This window comes from Schistocerca piceifrons, chromosome 8 (assembly GCF_021461385.2).
Source record: "Schistocerca piceifrons isolate TAMUIC-IGC-003096 chromosome 8, iqSchPice1.1, whole genome shotgun sequence".
NCBI classification, from domain to species: domain Eukaryota; kingdom Metazoa; phylum Arthropoda; class Insecta; order Orthoptera; family Acrididae; genus Schistocerca; species Schistocerca piceifrons.
Genome location: NC_060145.1, coordinates 136,200,686 through 136,224,470, shown reverse-complemented (window position 1 = coordinate 136,224,470; position 23,785 = coordinate 136,200,686). Strand labels below are relative to the sequence as shown.

Here is a 23,785-nt window from a genome sequence, read left to right as displayed (position 1 = left end):
CTCGCTTGTCAGGAGATATTGTGGGCGACAATCAGTCTGGTATCCCACCTCTGTTCTGGGCCTCTCCAGACACGTCTTCGGCCTGTAATCTAGTTGACTGGAGTAGAATTGTCTTCAGTGATCGAGTTGAGTTCCGATGACCACCGAAGAGTTGACTTCTAACGTACCTAGCCACTGGATGCCACATGAGCAACAAATCTATCAGGGGCATTCCAGTCGTCCTAATTCGGCCCATATGGTGATATGGATAATCCACACATTTTTGTAGCCAATGCTAATCCACGCTTAAGGTGGCGTAAAGAGAGGTGCCACTGGGCAGTAGATGACTATAAACGAGTGATGAATCACGTTGTACCCTGCGGCAGTCCGATGAAAGGGCTTGAGTTTGGCGAATGCCTGCATAACGTTAACTGGCATCTGTGTTGGGGCAACAATGAAGTGTGTTTTGGTACAGGGATATTTTCGAGGTAACGTTGTGCTCCCATCGTTGAGCTTAAGAATACACTCGATGTTGAAGGATATGACACATTTTACAAAACTGTGTCCTGCGTACAGTAGAGGAACACTAAAGAGCTGATGAGTGGTTGTATCAGCAGAACAATACACGTTCTCAAGAGGCAATATCTGTCAGCAATGGTTTGTGCACAGTAATATTCCCGAAATGGACTGGTCTGCACAGATCGTGAACTAAACCCAATGGAACACCTTTAGAATGAGTTACAACGTCGGCTTTGCTCCAGACGCTAGTGTACAATGCTACTACGATGCTTTCTCTGGTTTCGGCTCTTGAGGCAGAACGGTCTGTCATTTCTCCACACACAATGAGACACCTCATGGAAAGTGTCCCATGCAGAGTACAAGATGTCATAAAACCGAAGGATTGGCACATCCCATATTAATGACCAGTAGGTATCCTGACACTTGATCAACCAGTGTACATTGTCTGATGTAACTCTTTTTGTGGTTCCCGTTTCTGATATACATCTCCGCTTCCCAACCCACCAAACACAATTTTCTAATGAATTAATATATTTTTAGAGATTATTAATTCCAGTGTGGCCGGTGCTAAAGAACGAGACGTATAATGAAACTTTCCGCTAACCCCGTGAACCCCTCCACCCAAAAACATTAATATGTTCAAATGGTTCAAATGGCTCTGAGCACTATGGGACTTAACAGCTGTGGTCATCAGTCCCCTAGAACTTAGAACTACTTAAACCTAACTAACCTAAGGACATCACACACATCCATGCCCGAGGCAGGATTCGAACCTGCGACCGTAGCAGTCTCGCGGTTCCGGACTGAGCGCCTAGAACCGCTAGACCACCGCGGCCGGCCATTAATATGTGACTTTATAATTTTACGTATATAAATTTTCAGATTTCTCAGCTAACGTTTGGACAACAAAGTGCAATGGAAACTTAGAGTCTCGAAAATTCCAAGAAATTCTATAAATTGAAAGCTACGATTAACAGAGGATATTTTTCTGTTCGTTGCTAGGGTACCTACGCTGGTGGACGGCCTTACAAGGAGACCGTATACTGACAACACTCAGACAGGAAACACAGAAGTTTACAGGCTGACCGTAAGTGCTGTCAACAAGAAACCGACACGGTTTGCGAGTCCACAGTTAGAGCATGCAAAAACCGCGGGAAGTTGTGTAAAAGAAGGCAGAAAGGAAGCGACTCTCCCCTAAGGAAAGAGACGACTGTCGGAAAACGTAGGTGGAAAAGTTCCAGATAAACAGAGTTCGCTTCATTTACACACCTGCACAGCCGTACTATGCAGACCTGTGTGCACTCAGTTGCATAACACATCTACTTCTAAAAGTTTGGCCGAATCCTTCCCTAGGGCGCTGATGACCTCGATGTTGAGCGCCCATAAGCCCCAACACACCACCACCGAATCCTTCCCAAGTACTGTATTTATTTGAGCTGCAATTCCTGGTAATAACTGAAAAAAATCGCAACACCAAAAACTAATTCATATATAGTAATGAAATTTCGTGAATACATTTGTCTGGATAACATATTAAAGTGATTAACGTGGCAAGATCACAGGTTAACATAAGCGAGAGATAAGGCATTGGAAATATGAAACGCAGGCATATTAATGACCAGTGTAACCGACAGAATGTTGATTGCAAACGCGCATGCGTTGTTTTGTACAAACGCCGGATGTCAATTTGCGAGATGGAGTTCCTTGCTTGTAGCACTTGGCTGTACAGCACAGGGACAGTTCAAAAATGGTTCGACTACCTCTGAGCACTATGGGACTTAACATCTGAGGTCATCAGTCCCCTAGAACTTAGAACTACTTAAACCTAACTAACCTAAGGACAGCACACACATCCATGTCCGAGGCTGGATTCGAACCTGCGACGGTAGCAGCAGCGCGGTTCCGGACTGAAGCGCTTAGAACCGCTCGGCCACAACGGCCAGCTACAGGGACAGTTAATTTTGTATGTGGGTGACGCTGGAGTAGCGTCCGATGATGTCCCATATAATTGCGTATGCTTCCGCGGCCAGAGTCAGTCGACATAAAAGTTTTCTGGGTATGGTACCACGTCATAATGTAAAAACTACTGCTGCAGTAGTTTTTACATTATGACGCGGTACCATAACCAGAAAACTTTTATGTTTATGTCCCATATGTTCTCGATTGGAGACACATCTGGTAGTCCAGCAGGCCAAGGTAACACGTCGATACTATGTACAGTTTGTTGGGTTACAACACCGGTATGTGGGCGAGCGTTATTCCGTTGGAAAGAAATCCTGGAATGCAGTCATGAATGGTAGCACAAGAGGTCGAATCATCAGATTGACGTACAATTTTGGAGTCGAGGTGCGTGTGACAACCATGAGAATGATCCTGATGTCGTACGAAGTCGGATTCCAGTCCAAAACTTCAGGTGTAGCACCAGTGTTTCTAGCACGCAAACGCCGGCCGCTGTGACCGAGCGGTTCTAGGCGCTTCAGTCCGGGACCGCGCTGGGGTTACGGTCGCAGGTTTGAATCCTGCCTCGGGCATGGATGTGTGTGATGTCCTTGGGTTAGTTAGGTTCAAATGGTTCAAATGGCTGAGCACTATGGGACTCAACTGCTGTGGTCATAAGTCCCCTAGAATTTAGAACTACTTAAACCTAACTAACCTAAGGACATCACACACATCCATGCCCGAGGCAGGATTCGAACCTGCGACCGTAGCGGTCGTGCGGGTTAGTTAGGTTTAAGTAGTTGTAAATCTAGGGGACTGATGTCCTCAGATGTTAAGTCCCATAGTGCTCAGAGCTATTTGAACCATTTGAATCTAGCACGCAAACAGGTTGGTTGCAAGCCCTGAACTGCCGTCCTATCAAACACACAGCCATCGGAAAACACAACAGTCCTGCACCTTGCTCTCCAACGAGCTGTGGCTTGACACCACTGAAGCCGCAAACGGTGATGGTTTGGGGTCAGTGGAACGCACGGTACAGACCGTCTGGCTCGGAGCTGTCTTTGAAGTAATCTATTTGCAACAGTTCGTTGTGTCACTGCGGTGCCAACTGCTACTTAAATTGCTGGGCAGATGATGTATGATGCACAGTAGTACCATGTGAACGTCCGAAGACCGCTCTTCTTGCGACCGTACATTCTCGCTACCAACGCTGCCAGCAATCGTGTAGCCGCGCGGAATTAGCCGAGCAGTCTCCGGCGCTGCAGTCATGGACTGTGCGGCTGGTCCCGGCGGAGGTTAGAGTCCTCCCTCGGGCAGGGGTGTGTGTGTTTGTCCTTAGGATAATTTAGGTTAAGTAGTGCATAAGCTCAGGGACTGATGACCTTAGCAGTTAAGTCCATAAGATTTCAAACACATTTGAACATTTGAAGCAATCGTGTACTTTGGCTACATTCCTGACAAGTTTTTCCACAATATCCCAGAAGGAACGTCCAGCTTCTCGTAACCCTATTACACGACCTCGTTTAAACTCAGTGAGGTGATAGTGGCGTCTTTGTCGCCTTAAAGGCATTCTTGACGAACATCAACTGATCACGTCCAATCTCAAAGGTAACTAATTCTCACGGCCCTTAAGAGTTGTATTTAAATCAAACCTGATTCGTATCCTCATAGTGATGCTACTAACGCCACTTTTACGCGAATAGCACGAAATCAGAAGAGACATTATCTTTCACATGCAGAAACACGCCCAACAACTTTCCTTTATGTGTCACAACTCCTTGCTGGTGTTGCGATTTTTTCTGTCTGTGTATGACCTAAAGAGATGAACTGAAAACTGACATCAACAAATTAGTGCACCACTGACCATTAAAGTTTGTTACACCACGAAGATGACGTACTACAGACGCGAAATTTAACCGACAGGAATTAGATGTTGTGATATGCAAATGATTAGCTTTTCAGAACATTCACACAAGGTTGGCGCCGGTGGTGACACCTACAACGTGCTGACATGAGGAAAATTTCCAACCGATTTCTCATACACAAACAGCAGTTGACCGTCGTTGACTGGTGAAACGTTGTTGTGATGCCTCGTGTAAGGAGGAGAAATAAGTACCATCACGTTTCCGACTTTGATAAAGGTCGGATTGTAGCCTATCGCGATTGCGGGTTATCGTATCGCGACGTTGCTGCTCGCGTTGGTCGAGATCCAATGACTGTTAGCAGAATATGGACTCGGTGAGTTCAGGAAGGTTATATGGAACGCCGTCCTGGATCCAAACGGCCTCGTATCACTAGCAGTCGAGATGACAGGCATCTTATCCGCATGGTTGTAACGGATCGTGCAGCCACGTCTCGATCCCTGAGTTAACAGATGGAACAGATGGGGGCGTTTGCAAGACAACAAACATCTGCACGAACAGTTAGATGACGTTTGCAGCAGCATGGACTATCAGCTCGGAGACCATGGCTGTGGTTACCCTCGACGCAGCATCACAGACAGGAGCGCCAGCGATGGTGTACTCAAGGACGAACCTGGGTCCACGAATGACGAAAAGTCATTTTTTCGGATGAATCCAGGTTCTGTTTACAGCATCATGGTGCTCGCATTCGTGTTTGGCGACATCGCGGTGAACGCACATTGGAAGCGTGTATTCCCCATCGCCATACTGGCGTATCACCCGGCGTGATGGTTTGGGGTGCCATTGGTTACACGTCTCGGTCACCTCTTGTTCACATTGACGGCACTTTGAACAGTGGACATTTCAGATGTGTTATGACCCATGGCTCTACCCTTCATTCGGTCCCTGCTAAACCCTACATTTCAGCAGGATAATGCTCGACCGCATGTTGCAGGTCCTGTACGGGCCTTTCTGGATACAGAAAATGTTGGACTGCTGCCCTGGCCAGCACATTCTCCAGATCTCTCACCAAGTGAAAATGTCTGGACAAAGGTGGCCGAGCAACTGACTGGTCACAATACTCCAGTCACTACTCTTGATGAACTGTGGTATCGTGTTGAAGCTGCATGGGCAGCTGTACCTGTACGCACAATCGAAGCTCTGTTTGACTCAATGCCCAGGCGTATCAAGGCCGTTAATACAGCCAGAGGTGGTGGTTCTGGGTACTGATTTCTCATGATCTAGGCACCCACATTGCGTGAAAATGTAATCACATGTCAGTTCTAGTATAATATATTTGTCCAATGAATATCCGTAAATCATCTGCGCTTCTTCTTGGTGTAGCAATTTTAATGGCCAGTAGTGTATATATAATACAGTGAAATATTTTATATTTCTGTTGCGAGACAACAACAAACTGTTACGCGCTCCACCCTCCACCACAGGTACGAATCCTAGAAGTGCACTTGCGCCCTCCTCACTAACGCCCTTCCCTTGTAGGCACATACATAGATGTTTTCTCCTTCGGGGCGGACAAGATCGGTATGATAAGGCGCTTGATGCGGTACGGCGAGCGTTCGTGTCCGAGGCTGATGGAAGAGCCCGAGGTGCAGCGACTGCTGGCGTCGCCGGACGATAGCTTCGACCTGCTCATCACGGAGCTGTTTTTCAACGACTGCCTGCTGGTGCTGGCCCACAAGTTCCGTGTGCCCATAGTGGGGACCTGCCCCTTCGAGGGCGCGCCCTGGATGGACGACATGGTGGCCAACCCGCAGCCACCCGCCTCCGTGCCCTACGCCTTGCTGGACTACGGCCGGCTCGACTCGCTGCTGGACCGCGCGCTCAACGCGGCCTACGGCGCCCTGGTGAGGGCGTACCGCCGCCACGTCTACCTGCCCGCCGTCGACGCCGTCGTGCAGAAGTACGTGCCCGGCGCTCCGCCGCTGTCCGCTCTCGAGCGCACCACGTCCCTGATCATGATCAACTGGCATCTCAGCTTCAACCGCCCGCGGCCCATGCTTCCCAACGTTGTTGGTTATGGAGGAATGCACATAAAGGCTCCTAAGGCTCTCCCACAGGTAATGCACTAAAAGTTTCTTTTGATGGTGTGTACCCTACGTTCATCACACACTGATGAACCAAAACGCAATGACGCCTCGAGAATGAATTACAGCTGGCGGCACTGAAGGCACCTAAAACAGTAAGCGAAGTTCACGGGGTGTCCCAGGAGGAACGGTCAGTATTCGTGGATACGACAGGAACCATCACTCGAATCAGAAATGTACGAGGGCCACTCCAAAAGAAATGCACATTATTTTTTTTTTTAAATCCATCTTTCATTTTACATGTTTGAAAGTCTTACAGCGTATAGATACATCCTTTATGAACAATATTTTCATTTCTCCACATAATTTCTATCCCTCTCAACTGCCTTACGCCATCTTGGAACCAGTGCCTGTACACCCGCACGGTAATGTGGTGTCACCGCCAGACACCACACTTGCTAGGTGGTAGTTTTAAATCAGCCGTGGTCCATTAGTACATGTCGGACCCGCGTGTCGCCACTGTGTGATCGCAGACCGAGCGCCACCACAAGGCAGGTCTCGAGATACGGACTAGCACTCGCCCCAGTTGTACGGACGACGTAGCTAGCGATGCACACTGACGAAGCCTCGCTCATTTGCAGAGCAGATAGTTAGAATAGCCTTCAGCTAAGTCAATGGCTACGACCTAGCAAGGCGCCATTAGTAACATTGCATGTATCTATGGAGTCTCACTTATATCGTCAATAGCGATGTACTAAGGATGGATTAAAGTTAAGTATTCCAGAAGCTACGTACTTTTCTTTATAGCATTCATTACGTATCCTGTTACAGACCTATCTCTTGCCTGCTAAACGCGTGCCTTTCGGCTACTTCCGTGGCGTGGCTGTCTTGCTACGCCACAACAGGTAAAATTCTGGACCACTGTTTGGCAGCGTGCAAAAGGGAGTCATCATCTTCAAACCTTGTTCCACGAAGAGAGTCTTTCAGTTTCCCAAAGAGATGATAGTCGCATGGAGCCAGGTCAGGACTGTAAGGCGGGTGTTTCAGTGTTGTCCATCCGAGTTTTGTGATCGCTTCTGTGGTTTCTTGACTGACATGTGGCCATGTATTGTCGTGCAACAGCAAAACATCCTGCTTTTGACGATGTGGTCGAACACGACTCAGTCGAGCTTGAAGTTTCTTCAGTGTCGTCACATATGCATCGGAATTTATGGTTGTTCCACTTGACATGATGTCCACAAGCAAGAGTCCTTCGGAATCGAAAAAAACCGTAGCCATAACTTTTCCAGCAGATGGTGTAGTTTTGATTTTTTTTTTCTTGGGTGAATTTGCATGATACCGCTCCATTGATTGCTTCTTCGTCTCTGGTGAAAAATGATGAAGCCCTGTTCCATCACCTGTCACAATTCTTCCAAGAAATTCATCTCCACCATTCTCATACTGTTCCAAAAGTTCGCTCTATACCGTTTTTCTTGTTTCTTTGTGAGCCACTGTCAACATCCTGGGAACCCCCTGGCACAAACCTTTTTTAACGCCAACACTTTCAATATTCTGCAAACACTTCCTTCCCCTATTCCAACGTAGCGTGACAATTCGTTCACCGTGACGCGTCTGTCAGCAGTCACCAATTCGTTAACTCTCTGCACATCGTCTGGAGTGTGTGCAGTATGAGGCCTGCTGCTGCGAGGACAATCCTCAATATTGCCGTGCCCGCTTTCATCAAGTAAGCTGCTTGCCCACCGACTAACTGTACTGCGATCGACAGCAGCATCTCCATATACCTTTTTCAATCTCTTGTGGATATTTCCCACTGTCTCGTTTTCACAGCACAGGAATTCTATGACAGCACGTTGCTTCTGACGAACGTCAAGTGTAGCAGCCACCTTGAAGATATGTTGTGACAGCGCCACTCACGGGAACAGGTTGAACTAAGTTTGAAAGCAAGCGGGAAGGATGTATCTACACACTGTAAAACTTTCACACATGCAGGATGAAAACTGTATTTTTACGAAAATAGGGTTCATTTATTTTGCAGTGATCCTCGAATAGTAAACAGGGGCTCTAAAATGCATACCTTAAGAGTATGAACACTTTATCTTCGGTGCTATGAAATAAATCTCTTTTAAAGTGAGCTCATCGATTTCCATATTACTATAGGATGTCGTATGGACAAAAACATGAAAAAACTGTCTAGTAAACATAGTTTTTAGAACGCACCCGTAAGAGCTATGAGCACTTGTTCACAGTTTCACAGTAGTGAAGATGAACAAGTGCTCATAGGTCCTAAGGCATGCATTTTAGAGCCCATGTTTACTAGACTATTTTTTACTTAGAATGATCGTTCCTGTCATATCTCTGAATATGGACCATCCCTGTTGGGAGACCCTGTACAAGCATGTGGCGGTTCTACTTCTTAAAAATGAATAATTTAATTAAATATTATTTAGTCCTGAGAGCTAAAGACGTAAAATGTCTCCGCTTTTAGAAGTGCCTTGATTTAAATGACCTATTCCTTATAACAAAACAAATAATGACCCAGCTAATTACTTTATAAACGCAACCAATAAAAGTTTACTGAGCAGAACTCACCTATGTAAATCGTACTGATTGAAAACAGTAGGCATAGCATCGACAAATTAAACACAAGTGAATCTGCAAATCGTCTCTAATATTTCAGTAATAATGAATGTGCGTTGGCAACCCGACTTGTCAATTGCGGTGCAGTGGAGATGTTAACCTCGTTTCTGTGGTTATAGCAGCCAAACATGAAACACTGGCCATGAGCACTTCTGAAGAACCACGTACGGCGTCCCTCCAAGTAGCAGCCTACCTTATTTGCTGTAAAATGCAGGCAGTAAAACGGGAATACGTAATGTCTGGAATACAGGATGCTATCTTTCACATGAAATGTTACACGAAATTAGCAGATGCGTCAGTTATCAGAGATAAGGTTGCGTTTCAGAAACCGCGATCAAGTAATGATAGGAGGGTAGAAGTTATGACAACGCACTTGAAAGTCACTGACCAGGATCTTTAATCGAGAGAAAATATTTGTTTTCACGTTATACAATTAATTCAAAATGCAGCTGAACAGACTGACGTACGACCCTCATACATACAAAGACATTTGCAAGTGGGCCCGATTAGTAAACATCATATTAGCGTAATTCTATACACGGTTTACAACATCAACAATCTCATCTGAGTGGAAGAGTGAATGAGTTCATTGAACTACTCTTCAGACTACTAAATGATTGAATTTGTATTTTGTTTACTGATCTCGTAAAACAAACACTTAGCAACGACAGGCGGAGCAAAATTTCATTCGGCGCGTTCATTCCAACTTTGCTCCGTAAATCAGCGAAAATTTTCCCACGAGATGGAAATGTCCACGAATGCCTAACAAACTCACTTTGATGATAAGCAATACCCGTGGATAACTCCAATAAATAAGAAACGTTATCAAACACGGAAACCAGCGACCGGCCCCATTCAGTTCGGCAACGTCTCACCTAAACAGCGACCAGCATACGACAGACTATATCGAAACTCCACCAAGAGTTCCTCGCTTGACGGGCAGCGCTGTGATTGGCTCGCTGAACCGAAAATCAAACACGTCTTCCCTTAAGGTTCATACAGAAACTTACAAAACTGTTTGCTGTCGATTCTTTGTACAGATTACCCTCTTTGCATTACTTCAACAATGACTGGTTCGCCAGAAACGAAATGTTTAAACTCTTCCAAATGTTCAGCAAAACGGTAATTTGGAAGAAAGCTCGCGAGACATACCAGGTGCAGAAGTATGAAATCAAAATTTCGTTTCAATAATTTCACGTCTGTTGTTTGTAACTGATAAACAATATTTTATTCAAAATAACCTTCATTGCCATTCACACTTTTCTCCAACCTCTCCGACAGTCCTCCTGCTTAGCTGGGTGGCAACCTGCTTGCCTCCCATGCACTGCGCCTGGGTTCGATTCCCAGCCGGGTTGAAGATTTTCTCCGCTCGGGGACTGTGTGTTGTGTTGCCCTCATCATCATTTCACCCTCACCAGGGCTGCAAGTCGCCAAATATGGCGCCGACCGAATTAAGACTTTCACTTGGCGGCCGGACACGACTGGGATATCCCGGCCAACAACGCCATACGATCATTTCATTTCACCTCTCCGACAGGCTATGAATGCCATGCCAACATAACAGTTCTTCTTTTGAAGAGAACCAGTCAGCGAGCCATTTTCGTACACTTTCATACGAATTGAATTGTTGTTCAGCGAGAGTGTGTCCCAGTGATGCAAATAGATGATAATCGTATGGAGCCAGGTCTGGAGAATAGGCCGCCAACTGAACGCCTCGATCGTTTCCCTGACGTGTTTATCTGTGTGTGATGGGGCGTTATTATGGAGCAATATGACTGTGCTGCGTTTTTCCATATTCCGGTCGTTTTTCACATAATGCTCGATTTTAATCGATCATTTGCTGTTGGTAGCGATCAGTGTTAACGGCTTCACCAGGTTTCAGCAGCTCATAATAAATGACATCCTTCTGATCCCACCAAACACAGAGCATTGTCTTCTTTCCCAAGCGATTTGGTCTTGTATGTGGATGGTTTGCCTGGATTCACCCATGGTTTACGACTCTTAGGATTCTCAGAATATATCCAGTTTTCATCACCTGTAACTACTCGATGGAGAAACAACTTCCTTTTGTACCTGGCGAGCAGCGTTTCACTAGTGGTCTTTCGATCTGCTTGCTGTCTTTCGTTCAGTTCATGCGGAACCCATTTTCCCACTTTTTGCACCGTTCCCATAGCTTTCAAGCGAAATGTTCTTTGAGTTCCTGTTGAGTTTGAGTATTATCTTCACCCAATAAGGCCTGCAATTCGTTGTCTTTCAACTTTTTTGGTGGTTTCTGTTATCATTTCTTCAAATGATAATAAAAGCCGATCTGTCCGCCAGTCGTAGTTTGTAGGCACAAGACTCGACATGTTTACGGGCTTTGAGCAGATAGTGATGTATGGAACTCGGGTTACTGTGTGTTGACATTTGTCGTCAGCTGTTTCAGGAGGCAGATGGCGCTGTAGACACGGCCTCACAGGCCCTACACTGGTGGTTAGCACCATCTATAGGGAAATTCCTGTTCATACTTCTACACCTACTATATCCAAGGTACGGAGTCAGAAATCGATTTTGTTTACAGCGATTACAACTCTAACGACAAAACATGAACAACAAGGATTTTGTGTATAGCCAGCCAAGCAGTCTCCATTTAAAATGATCAGTGTTTTTTTTTTTTAATTAAATGATGGGGCCAGGTGGGTGGGTGGATATGCAAGGTAAGGTAAGTGGATCAGTTTCTATTGCCAAAAGTGATAACACATTTAGAGGAGAAGCAGGACAGTAAATATTATTACTGCTTGATTATGTCGCAGCAATATGCCACGATTTTCGAGGACATAGTTAGGCAGGAACCTAATAGCACATATTTAATTGCTGTGACTGAAACGAGCTGTGATCATATTTACAGCCTTGCTTCTTCTCCGAATGTGTTATTACTTTTGACAATAAAAACGAATCCACTTACATTCATCCATCCACCAACATAGCCCCATTATCAAACGTAAATGAACTCGTCTTTCGGAGTTTATTATGCCGCTGTACTTTGGTAGAGGTAATAAAAATACCGACAACACTGTAAAACTCCAGGCCGTTTTTAAATACATCAAATCGACGCAATTACTATCATATCTTCATATTAACATAACACGAGATACTAGTTTCATGTCGTATTGGAAAAGTTGCTTGCTTCGCCGCACATTACGTGTCGATTCTCGCAATCGATATCTGGCTCCGTGACAATCGCACCTTCGGCGTACATCACATTATCTGCAAATTTGCATTTATTTCAAACGGAGATAAAAAGGGGGGGGCGACTTACGCAGACAGTATTTACACGGATATAAATATACAAAAATGACGACATGTACAGTGTTCAAATAACAGAGCATTACATTCCAATTTGTTACAAAGAAAGAATTATATTAACTATAAAAGGAAACAAAGACATGGAGATACCGGAAGGTTTCAGAATGATTATATAATGGTAAGATAGAGGGATTCAGGAACCAGGTTTTAAACTGTAAGACATTTCCAGAGACAGATGTGGACTATGATCACAATCTCTTGGTTTTGAACTGTAGATTAAAACTGAAGAAACTGCAAAAAGGCAGGATTTTAAGGAGATGGGACCTGGTAAACTGAAAGAACTAAAGGTTGTAGAGACTTTATGAGGGAGTATTCGGGAACGATTCACAAGAACGGGGGAAAAGAATAGAGCAGAAGAAGAATGGGTAGCTTTGAGAGATGAAATAGTGAAGGCAGCAGAGGATCAAGTAGGTAAAAAGAAGAGGGCTGGTAGAAATCCTTGGTTAACACAAGACATATTGAATTTAATAGATGTTAGGAGAAAATATAAAAATACAGTAAATGAAGCAGGCAAAAAGGAATACAAACGTCTCAAAAATGAGATAGACAGGAAGTGCAAAAAGGCTAAGCAGGAATGGCTAGAGGACAAATGTAAGGATGTAGAAGCACATATCACTAGAGATAAGAGAGATTCCGCCTACAGAAAAAATAGAGAGACCTTCGGAGAAAAGAGATCTATATGAATATCAAGAGCTCAGATTGTAAGCCGGTCCTAAGCAAACAGGGAGAAGCCAAAAGGTGGAAGGATATATAGAGGGTCTATACAAGGGCGATGTACTTGAGGACAATATTATGGAAATGGAGAAGGACGTAGATGTAGACGAGACGTGAGATATGATACTGCGTCAAGAATTTGACAGAGCACTGAAAGACCTAAGTAGAAATAAGGGTCCGGGAGTAGAAAACATTCCGTTAGAACTACTGATAGCCCTGGGAGAGCCAGCTATGACCAAACTCTTCAATCTGGTGGTCAAAATGTATGAGACAGGCGAAATAGCCTTAGACTTCAAGAAGAAAATAATAATTCTAATTCCAAAGCAAGGAGATGCTTACAGGTGTGAAAATCACCTAACTATCAGTTTAACAAGACACGGTTTCAAAATGCTAACACGACTTCTATACAGACGAATGGAAAAACTGGTAGAAGCCGACCTCGGAGAAGATCATTTTGGATTCCGTAGAGGTGAAGAAACGCGCGAGGCAATACTGACCCTAAGATTTATCTTAGAAGCTAGATTAAGGATAAGCTAACCTACTTTTATAGCATTTTTAGATTTAGAGAAAGCTTCTGACAATGTTAACTGGAATACTCTCAAATTCTAAACATGGCAGGGATAAAATACAGGAAGCGAATGGCGATATACAATTTGTACAGAGATGAGATGGCAGTTATAAGATTCGAGGGCATGAAAGGGAAGCAGTGGTTGAGAAGGAAGTGAGACAGGGTTGTAGGCTATCCCCGGTGTTATTCAATCTGTACATTGAACAAGCAGTTAAGGAAAAAAGAGACAAATTTGGAGTAGGAATTAAAATCCAGGGGGAAGATGACATTGTAATTCTGCCAGAGACAGCAAACGACTTGGAAGAACAGTTGAACAGAATGGACAGTGTCTTTCAAGGAGCATATAAGACGAACACCGACAAAAGCAAAACGAGGGTAATGGAATGTAGTCGAATGAAATCAGGTGATGATGAGGGAATTAGGTTAGTAAATGAGACTCTCAAAGAAGTAGATGAGTTTTGCTATTTGGGCAGCAAAATAACTGATAATGGTCGAAGTAGAGAGAAAATAAAATGTACACTGGCGATGGCAAGGAAAGCGTTTCTTAAGAAGAGGAATTTGTTATCATCGAGTATAGATTTAAGTGTCACGAAATCTTTTCTGAATGTATTTGTATGGAGCGTAGCCATGTATGGATGTGAAACATGGACGATAAACAGTTTAGAGAAGGAGAGAATAGAAGCTTTTGAAATGTGGTGCTACAGCAGAAAGCTGAAGATAAAATTGGTAGATCATGTATTTAATGAGGAGGAACAGAATAGAATTGGGGAGAACAGAACTTTGTGGTACAACCTGACTAAAAGAAGGAATCGATTGGTGGGATACATTCTGAGGCATCACGAGATCAGCAATTTAGTACTGGGGGGAAGAATGGGAGGGGGGGGGAGGGGAGGGAATCGCAGAGGGAGACCAAGCGAGAGGGTTGCACACGATAGTGTAGCACATAGAGCTGCATCAAACCAGTCTTTGGGCTGAAGACCACGAGAACAATATATATAATAAGGGCATAAAAAATATTTTACCACTGACAATACTGGTCAGAAATTTCCCGTATATCAACAGAATAAGACATCCACTACATTATAAAGTTGTATGCAAAACTTTGTATTGATCGTGACTGTTTCTACCTAGGTCAGGAATATGTAAATATTTTTAAAATCATAGCCCATCTATTACTTCAACCATCACTTAGACATACCGACACATGTACTCTTAACAACCCACAACTCTGTCATAGCTAAACCTGCACTCTCCTTCTCATACCTTTCACTTTCTGCTCCTCAATCCCACCCTCCCACACACACATACATACTCATTACACGCATACACAAACATGTAAAATAGTAATAATAAGTAAATTATTCCTTATATAGTAATTTTGTCACTCTTGGCAAAATAATTATTACAATTGACGTTTCTAACATGTCATCCTGATTGCTTAAATTTGTACGAGGTATTAACTTATGTCAACAGATCAGAATCTGTGACCGCTAGAGATATTTATACATACATTTATGTTCATCTGTGCAGCCGAAGACTTTCACAATGCTATGAGACTATAGTGGTTTGCTTTGCCATCTGTCTTTGAACTGCTACATTCCATCTCTACTCCCTTCAGTATTTACAAAATTTAATAGTGTAAATGATGTGAAACAATAGGAATCGGATCTTGTGACCACTAGAGGTATTTTTATTTCTTTTCTCTTATGTTTACATCTATATTTTCGTTTATCCTTTCAGACAAAGACTTCCACAAAACTATAGGAACCGTTATCAAATTAATTTTTTTTTTCTCTACCACACAGCTTCACAAGTTCCCCAAAGTCGTAACAACACATTCACGCCATATTAATACACGTAAATCTACCTCGTGATGGATGTTTATACTTGCGAAACGAGTCCTGGAAACAAACACATAGTGACTGGTAACAGTAACCTTGTCTAAGTATGTAGACTTTCGCAGCTGCTGTTATTGAAGATCAAATCTTCTAGAACATTAGGCCGCATCATGGTCCTCTTCAGTTTCTTCCGGACATACTAGTGTTCACAGTTAGGTGAACACTGTCAGTAGATTCTGAAGCGGATCCCAGCAAAGGGGTCGAAACGTTCTTCGCCAGGAAGAAACTATAGAGGGCCATGGCGTAGCCTAATATCCTAGAAGATTTTATCTTCAACAGTAAGACAGTTGTTTCATTCGACTGACTTCTTTTCTATATACTTGTACTGTGTGCTGTCTGTCTAAAGACTTATAAAGTAAAACCCGCTGAAATTGTATTTCCACAGAATATACAGAAGTTTCTTGATGACGCAGAGAATGGAGCTATATATTTCAGTCTTGGCACCAATGTTAAAAGTACAGACATGAAAAACGAGACGAAATTGGCCTTCGCTGAGGCTTTCTCGCGTCTGAAGCAGAGAGTATTGTGGAAGGTCGATGAGGACGAGCTGCCAAAACAACCAAGTAATGTTATGACATCCAAATGGTTACCACAGCAAGATATATTAGGTAAGAAAAATGCAGCATTTTCTACATTACCACTGTCTCGAAACCTGTGACATATCCTTTTTTTCGAACATGTATTGGTAATCGTTGTCATAATTTTGTATCTACGCTGAAGAAACATATTTCTGTTGGATTGTATTCATCTCATTGGATGTACATTAGTTGTCTTGGTGTGGGTTGTAGCCAATAAATCTGTTACTGGGTTCTGTGAGTTAACGAGCATTGCTCTCTCATTTAAATATATGGCCAAAAGAGTGAGCCTACAGGAATTGGGAAATGAACCCTGCGGTCCAGGACCGCGTGCCACAAAGGACGCAGATTCACCACGAGATGGGAAACTCACAGGCGTCTGTTGTCTATTGAGGCCTAAGCGATGTAGTGTGCGAGTGAGACAGATGAGAACCTACGTTATAGGGAAACCCAGTAGCAGCCGTTTGTGGCCAAGGAGATGTAGCAGCGTTAAATATGGCGGACCTAAGATCGGCCATAAAGGGAAACATTTATGAAAACTATTTAATTCTGTAGTAATGCAGGGAAACAAGCCACAGTAATTTTAATCTGCCCTCCTCCATAAATTTTCATGGTGATCCCAATAAAATTTTAATATTGATCATATCTATAATATTTACTGTTAAATTGAAATTAACAAGGTTTGCAACAAAGACCTGAATGCTGAAGTCTGAATGCTTTGATCGATCTGAACGATCGATATTTCATATAGAAGAGCATAAGTAAAAAGACAGACATTGTAAATATAAACTCTGTGACTTTATTTGTTTAAAATATATAGTAAATTTAAATTTTCAGTTAAGCATCAGATCGTCATTTCCTCCACACAAAACACACTGAACGATGACAGCATGACACCTTATTGAATCATTAGGTAATAGAACATTTGTTGTAAAGTTTAGTGCATAATAGTTACTTTTGTTCTTAATTTAATTATCAGAAAGCACACTGGCGCAAGGCTACTGGCCGTGATATTCAAAGTTAAGAAGGAAATTGCATTGGTTTTATGTAAAAGAATTTAACAATGAATATATTGTTACTTTATTTAGAACGTGAAAGTGGTCAAGCGTTGATTATTTAAAATGTTACAATGTAATATAATCTAGAATAACTTGTAGCCAATCAGATGGACATCTTCAGGAAGGGGAACTGCCCTAGTCGGTTGAGAGAGTATGTTCGGCGCGCGGGAAGCGCGACTGGGGACGGGCAGAGGGAGTTCTGGTCTAGACACCAAAGGGCACAGTTCGGCTAGAGACACCAAAGGGGACAGTTCGGATTGAGACGCGAAAGTGGACAGTCGGTCTTTAGGCAGCTAGGAAGTGAAACGACTTGAAATTTTCGTGTTGTGTGGTATCGCGGGACTTCGTCTCTGAGCGGTGTGCAGCCGCGCGCCTGGTGTGAACTCCAACTTTTCACGTAGATAACTTGTATTCCGCGATGAGAATGTGAATGATCAAACTGCGTCAAATGTATATGTGCTCGAGTGTAACAGTAACGCTAAATACGACCACTTTCGCTATTAGTTTGCTTTCTGAATAAACATTATTCTAACCAAATCGCAACTGTGTAACCTACATCATTTACGGGTCGTTGATTTAGTTCCCGATATTATTATTACTGTTATTATATGTTAACTTTGTATTTCGCAAACTTGCCATCAGCCAGACAATTTAACCAAATCGTCACAAGTGTCTAATTTAGGGCGTGTAATGCGACACGTGCAGTTCAACCCCTAGATGAGTTTGAGCCAAGACATTTGACATGTGAGCCCGAACATCGTTGGGATGTTAGCTCGCAGTTCGAAGGCGATCTGGTTAATGTATTCCTTTATCCTGAGATGATCATGTATCACAAGATGGGAAACTTTTCTCTCACTGGGGCCAATAGTTCTGATTTAGCCATACTGACAATAAGTGTTTTCTTTCGGTTCACTGCCTCGGTGAACGAAGAACGTTGTCTGCAGCAGCACTTCAATAGACAATTTTGAGTGCTGTGTTAGATTTTTGGTTGCTGTGATCTGTCTGTTTGTGCTTGAAGCAGTGATTTCTGATCCATATCAGGTGCTATAAGTGTTCTTTTCTATGGATGAAAAGCTCACATAACTTGCGTGTAGTGGCTACACCGCAACACATTTGACTCTGTAGCAGTAGGGATGCATGGTGGTGTTTCCTTCTTCTTCCGTTCCACGCAGCTCGGCTTGAAGTACTCCAAAAAAAGATAAAAAAAGAAAACGAATCACCACGAAGGAGCTAACCGAATGGTCTGGAAATCGGTAGATGTGATGTACATGTTCAGACAAACCAATGATTACAATTTCAGAAAAAAAATCAATGATTTACTCAACAGGAAGAGCTTCACAAATGGTAAAAGTCAAAAACACATTGGTCCACCTCTGTCCCTTATCAAAGTGGTTATTCGACTTGGCATTGATTGACAGCGTTGATTTGATGTCCTCGTGAGGGATATTGTACGAAATTCTGTCCAACTGGCGCGTTAGATCGTCAAAAATCCAGTTGCTGGTTGGAGGGCCCTGGTACGTCGACGATATTCTACGCCTCGTTTTGTTGCCTTCATAGCAGGCCATTCTGGGCCTACATTCCTGAAAGCTAACGCCCGCTCGCACACGGCGAGAGTTACTACTGCTTTTCTTCGTGCTTATCAAACACTACCTTAGCCAGGAAAGTCACCCACTCTCTCCCCAATTGGGCACATTTGGAATATTATGGACGGGGCCGTCCAACCAGCTCAAGATTTTGACCATCTTACACGCCAGTTGTTCAGAATTTGGCACGATATCTCCCCAGATGACAACCAACAACTCTCAGTCAGTGCCAAGTTGAGTAACTACTTCCACAACGGCCAGAGGAGGAAGAACGCGCCGTTGGCTAGCTCAGTTTGTGAAGCCCTTTCTCTTGAATGTATCATCCAATTTTTCTGAAATTGTAATCATTTGTTTGTCTGTTCATGTTTATCACATCTACTGATTTCGATCCCATTCGGATAATTCCTTCTTGGCGCGACTTTTTTTTCTTAGAGTGTATATGTGCGCAGAACATTACCCACGAATTGCAGCAACACTCCGCATTTGCTAAATATGTATTGTAATTGGATATACGTGCTAATCTGCTTCTCCCGCTCCCTCTGTCCATCTCCTCCTTCTCCTCTCCCTCTTTCCACCCATCTCCTCCTTTCCCTTTACCCTCTCCACCTCCTCCTACCCTCTCTCTCCATCTTTTCGATCCCTTCTGTCTCTTCATCTCAGTCTCGTCCGCCTCCCTGACCATTTCCTCCTTTCCTCCCTCTATTCAATTTCCTCTCCCTCCCCCCCCCCCCGTCTCTCTCTATATCGTCTCCCACCCCTCTCTCACCTTGTGCTATGTTCATTGATACTGCAAGAGAAACTTTGACTGGGGACTGTAGTCGCTTAAAATGATTTTATAAATCGTCTGGGCTCATTGGCATATGGAGTATTAGAGAGACATCTCTAGCTGCTGGATTTCTGAGGTTAGTAGCTCCAGAGACAGTATTTCACATGGTTTCAATCTGCGAACGCGTAGGATTAGAAAGTTTCGGACGATGCAGATTCCGTAGTCTCGTAATCACAAACTGATAAACCGTAAATGCAATTTTCTTTTCCCGTTTTCCGTTAAAACCGACTGTGAGGAAAGAAACAAAGCAACATACTGTTGTGCATAAAATTTTTGTTTACAATTATGTTCAAGGAGAAAGAATATATATGGGAAAAACAAATTTTCTAGTGATAGTCCTACTATAGTAGTTAAACGGACTGCGAGAAAGAAAATTAAATCGCACATTTTTGCATCCCTCCTTAGGTCAGCATTTCCCTTGTAGTATGTTTTAACAGGAAACCTGTACATTTTTGTTTAAAAAAGCATATAGCCTATGTCATGTAATAATCTGAAGCGTGTCGGTCAAGAACTTTTCATAACATTTGTTAGTAACATTTCCCATTTATTTATATATTTATACATTGTATATACTTAAAAAACGTATCCTGTAGCCGTCTGAATGCTTATTAGACCAACGAAAAATTTTTTAGTTAATTGGTCTAAAACTTTTAGAGGTTTTACTGCCATGTTGCACTTAATCTGTGCTTCATCATTATAAGTAGATACTCGCGGTGTAGAAAACAACATAATTCATTTAACAGAGGCAAGTCTCCCGGTCCAGACTCGGTTCCTTTCAAGGTATGCTGATGTAACAGCTTCATATTAGCAATCCTATACAACTACCCACTCGACTTATATCTGTATCTAAGGACGGGAGAGTTGTCCAGGCCACACCAATACTCAGGAAATGAAATAGAAGTAATCCGCTGAATTATAGACGCAAATTTTTCACGTCAGTTTTCAGTAGGAAACAATGGAAAGTCGCACAGGTCAAGCCAATACACTGGAAATAGGAGTAATCCACTGAATTATAGGTCCGTTAGAACACATGAAATACCTCGAAGAATGCGATCTTTTGACACATCATCACGGATTCAGAAAATATCGTTCTTGTGAAATACAATAGGCTTTTTGTTCACACAAAGAACTGAGAGCTATCGACAAGGTATCTCAGATTGATTCCATATTTCTAGATTTCAAGAAGGCTATCAAGACCGTTTTCACAAGCGACTTGTAATCGAGTAGAGTATCATCGCAATTATACTACTGGATTCACGATTTCTTGTCATAAAAGTCATAGTCCGTAGTAACTGACAGAAAGTCATTGAGTGAAACAAAACTGGTAGCTGGCGTTGCCCAGCGAATTGTTATAGACCCTCTGCTGTTTATATTCCACAAAAACAATATAGAAGACAATCCGAGCAGCCTTCCTCGATTGTTTACAGATTATGTTGTCGTTTACCGTCTGCCAAAGTCATTAATGGAGTAGTACCATTTACAAAATGATTTCCACAAGACATCTATACTGTACGAAAAGTGGCGAATGATACTAAACATTAAAAAGTGTACGGTCGACTACATGAATACTAAAAAGCTTCCGTCAGATTTTGATTACACAATAAATCAACAAAGTTAAATACCTAGGGAACCAAACTGGAAGCATCATATGTAAAATCTCGTGGGAATGCGAAACAAAGATTGCGTTTTATTAGCAGCACCTTTAGAAGATGCAGCTAATATACTAAAGACTCTATCCACCCTACACTTGTCCGTTCTCTTCCAGAGTACTGGTGCGTGGTGTTTGATCTTTACTACATAGGATTCACGGCGGACATCGATAAAATTCAAAGAAATATTGCTTAGACGGTCTTTGAGTCATACAAGTGCTTAGCAAGTCCTGTACGAATACATGAGATGGAAATCTTCAATAGCAGACGCCTTTCAACTTGAAAACTCGTGTTTCTCCTTTTGAACGTTATTCTATTTTATTTCTTGAGCTGCCAACCACGCAACATCTTGAGAATATTATATCTGTGTCAGGTATTAAGTGCCGCGCGCTATCAGCCGAACGGTCTCAGACGCTGCAGTCATGGACTGTGCGGCTGGTCCCGGCGGAGGTTCGAGTCCTCCCTCGGGCGTGGGTGTGTGTGTTTGTCCTTAGGGTAATTTAGGTTAAGTAGTGTGTAAGCTTAGGGACTGATGACCTTAGCAGTTTAGCACTTAAGTCCCATAAGGTTTCACACATATTTGAACATTTCAGTTATTAAGTTGCCCTCTTACTGCAAACTGGTCTATTTTTGTATTTTACTCCTAATCATGAAGAACGACTCCTTCACATCTTTGCAGATTTTTTGTTGATCTGTGTGTGTGTCTCAAATGCCAACGATAAATTATTTTAAAAAATCATCATATAAATAAGCCTAGCGGGGGTCTGAATTTTTTATATTATATGCCATTGACTTTAGTTTGAGCCGGCGACTAATTTTCCTTAACTTTGTTACAGCTCATAAGAATGTTCGTTTATTTATGACTCACGGCGGTCTCATGAGTATTCAAGAGGCAATATACCATGCAATACCGGTCATAGGATTCCCTGTCTTCGCAGACCAATTCCACAATATGAACAGAGCTGAGGAACTTGGATTTGGGATTAAAATCACATTTGCAAACATATCTCTGGAGTCAATTACTTGGGCCGTCAGTGAAGTACTGGAAACTTCCAGGTACGAACAGCGTTTGTCTCTTTTAAATTTCCTTTGTTCGATCTGTAATGTAATAAAGTGTTCCCTAGTTTTAGTATTGAACATATGGAATTAATTTTCTGGATTTGGTAATGATATGTCTGTACTGATTCCAGTTATCGAGAAGCAGCGCAGTACAGATCTCGGCTGTTCCATGACAGTCCAAGGACTCCTCTGGAAGAAGCAGTTTACTGGGTAGAATACGTCATAAGACACAAAGGAGCTCAACATATGCGTTCAGGAGCTCTTGATCTCTCGTGGTTCCAGCTGCTCTTACTAGATGTTGTTGGTGCTATTATTCTAGTTACAGTTATACTTCTCTTTAGTGTCTCTGTGATACTCCGGCTGCTGTTGAGAACGATTAGGCATGTTCCCGCTGTAATGACCAAAAATAAAGTTTCCAAACGAGACTAAATTTTCAGGGGCTGCTCCCGTCTGGCACGTGCCCTTCGCTGTAGGACCCAGAAGTGTGTGAACGCAGTTATCACGTTAAAAACTTGCGTTATTGGAAGAATTCTGCGCGCTACTTCCGTGGTCTGTCATAAATCTGACCTACACCTTTACCTCTAGGCTGTGCTGGCGCCTCCATAAAGTTACACTAAAGGATACGTCACGGTACTGTTTGGATAAAGTACTTACTCGTCCTGCACTCCGAGCTGGCGCCCGTCTGGTACATAATTACCACTCACTTTGGCACCCTTTGTCCCCTCAGAAGTGACACTTGTTGACTGGAAATATTTTGCTTGTACCTGAGGCTGACTATTTCACTGCCATACTGGGGTACTATCGTCTTGATAATAAGAAAAAAATGTCATTATTTCACATTTATTTGAGATAACCAGAAGAACTCTTCTCTTGAACTGATAAATTTGTACAAAGTTCTCAACCGTTCACCGGCACTGATGATCATTCCAGATACGCATGTAATATTACGATGTAATAAAGCGTGTGAAATAGATAAATAAAATAATAACTACCCCAGCAACGTATGTGCCACAGTTTTATTTAATTTAATTGTGTCTGAAAACATACATCACATAATATAAACATAGTGAAACTCATAGTTAAAGGAAGGCAGCATTCGGTTACGATTGTGGACGGGGCTGTAATCAGTTACTGTTGCTTGCCTTTTACAGTTACTCATATTTATTTTTAAAACAGTAATTCCACAAACAATAACTATAAAAGTACCACACGTTATTAATGAACGAATAAACAACTGTATTAATAATAGTGTTTTCAGTGCGTTACAATTTAGTAAATCACCATAAAATACAGATACAGATAATGCTTAAAAAAACAAGCCACTGTGATCACGGCTGAAGGCCTTACACGCCAAGAATGGCAATAAATTAAGGACGTTTAAGAACTCGCTGCAATTACAACTTACAGGTATTGAAATATTAAAAAGTAAGTGGCCACAGACGCAGGAGAAGGTATCAGGCGCCAGGAATGGCAGTAAATAAAGTTTTAAGG

At 42.7% G+C, this 23,785-nt stretch overlaps 1 protein-coding gene across 1 annotated transcript in view; it reads left to right on the top strand.

Moving 5' to 3' along the window:
* LOC124711892 (UDP-glycosyltransferase UGT5-like) overlaps nt 1-23,298 on the top strand; it is a 46,030-nt gene extending 22,732 nt beyond the window's left edge. The window contains exons 3-6 of the mRNA XM_047242139.1: nt 5,838-6,415; nt 15,930-16,152; nt 22,072-22,291; nt 22,426-23,298. Of these exons, the coding sequence (XP_047098095.1) occupies nt 5,838-6,415; nt 15,930-16,152; nt 22,072-22,291; nt 22,426-22,723 (1,319 nt within the window). The 3' untranslated portion in view covers nt 22,724-23,298. The remainder of the gene's footprint in view (nt 1-5,837; nt 6,416-15,929; nt 16,153-22,071; nt 22,292-22,425) is intronic.
* The last annotated feature ends 487 nt before the right edge of the window (nt 23,299-23,785 follow it).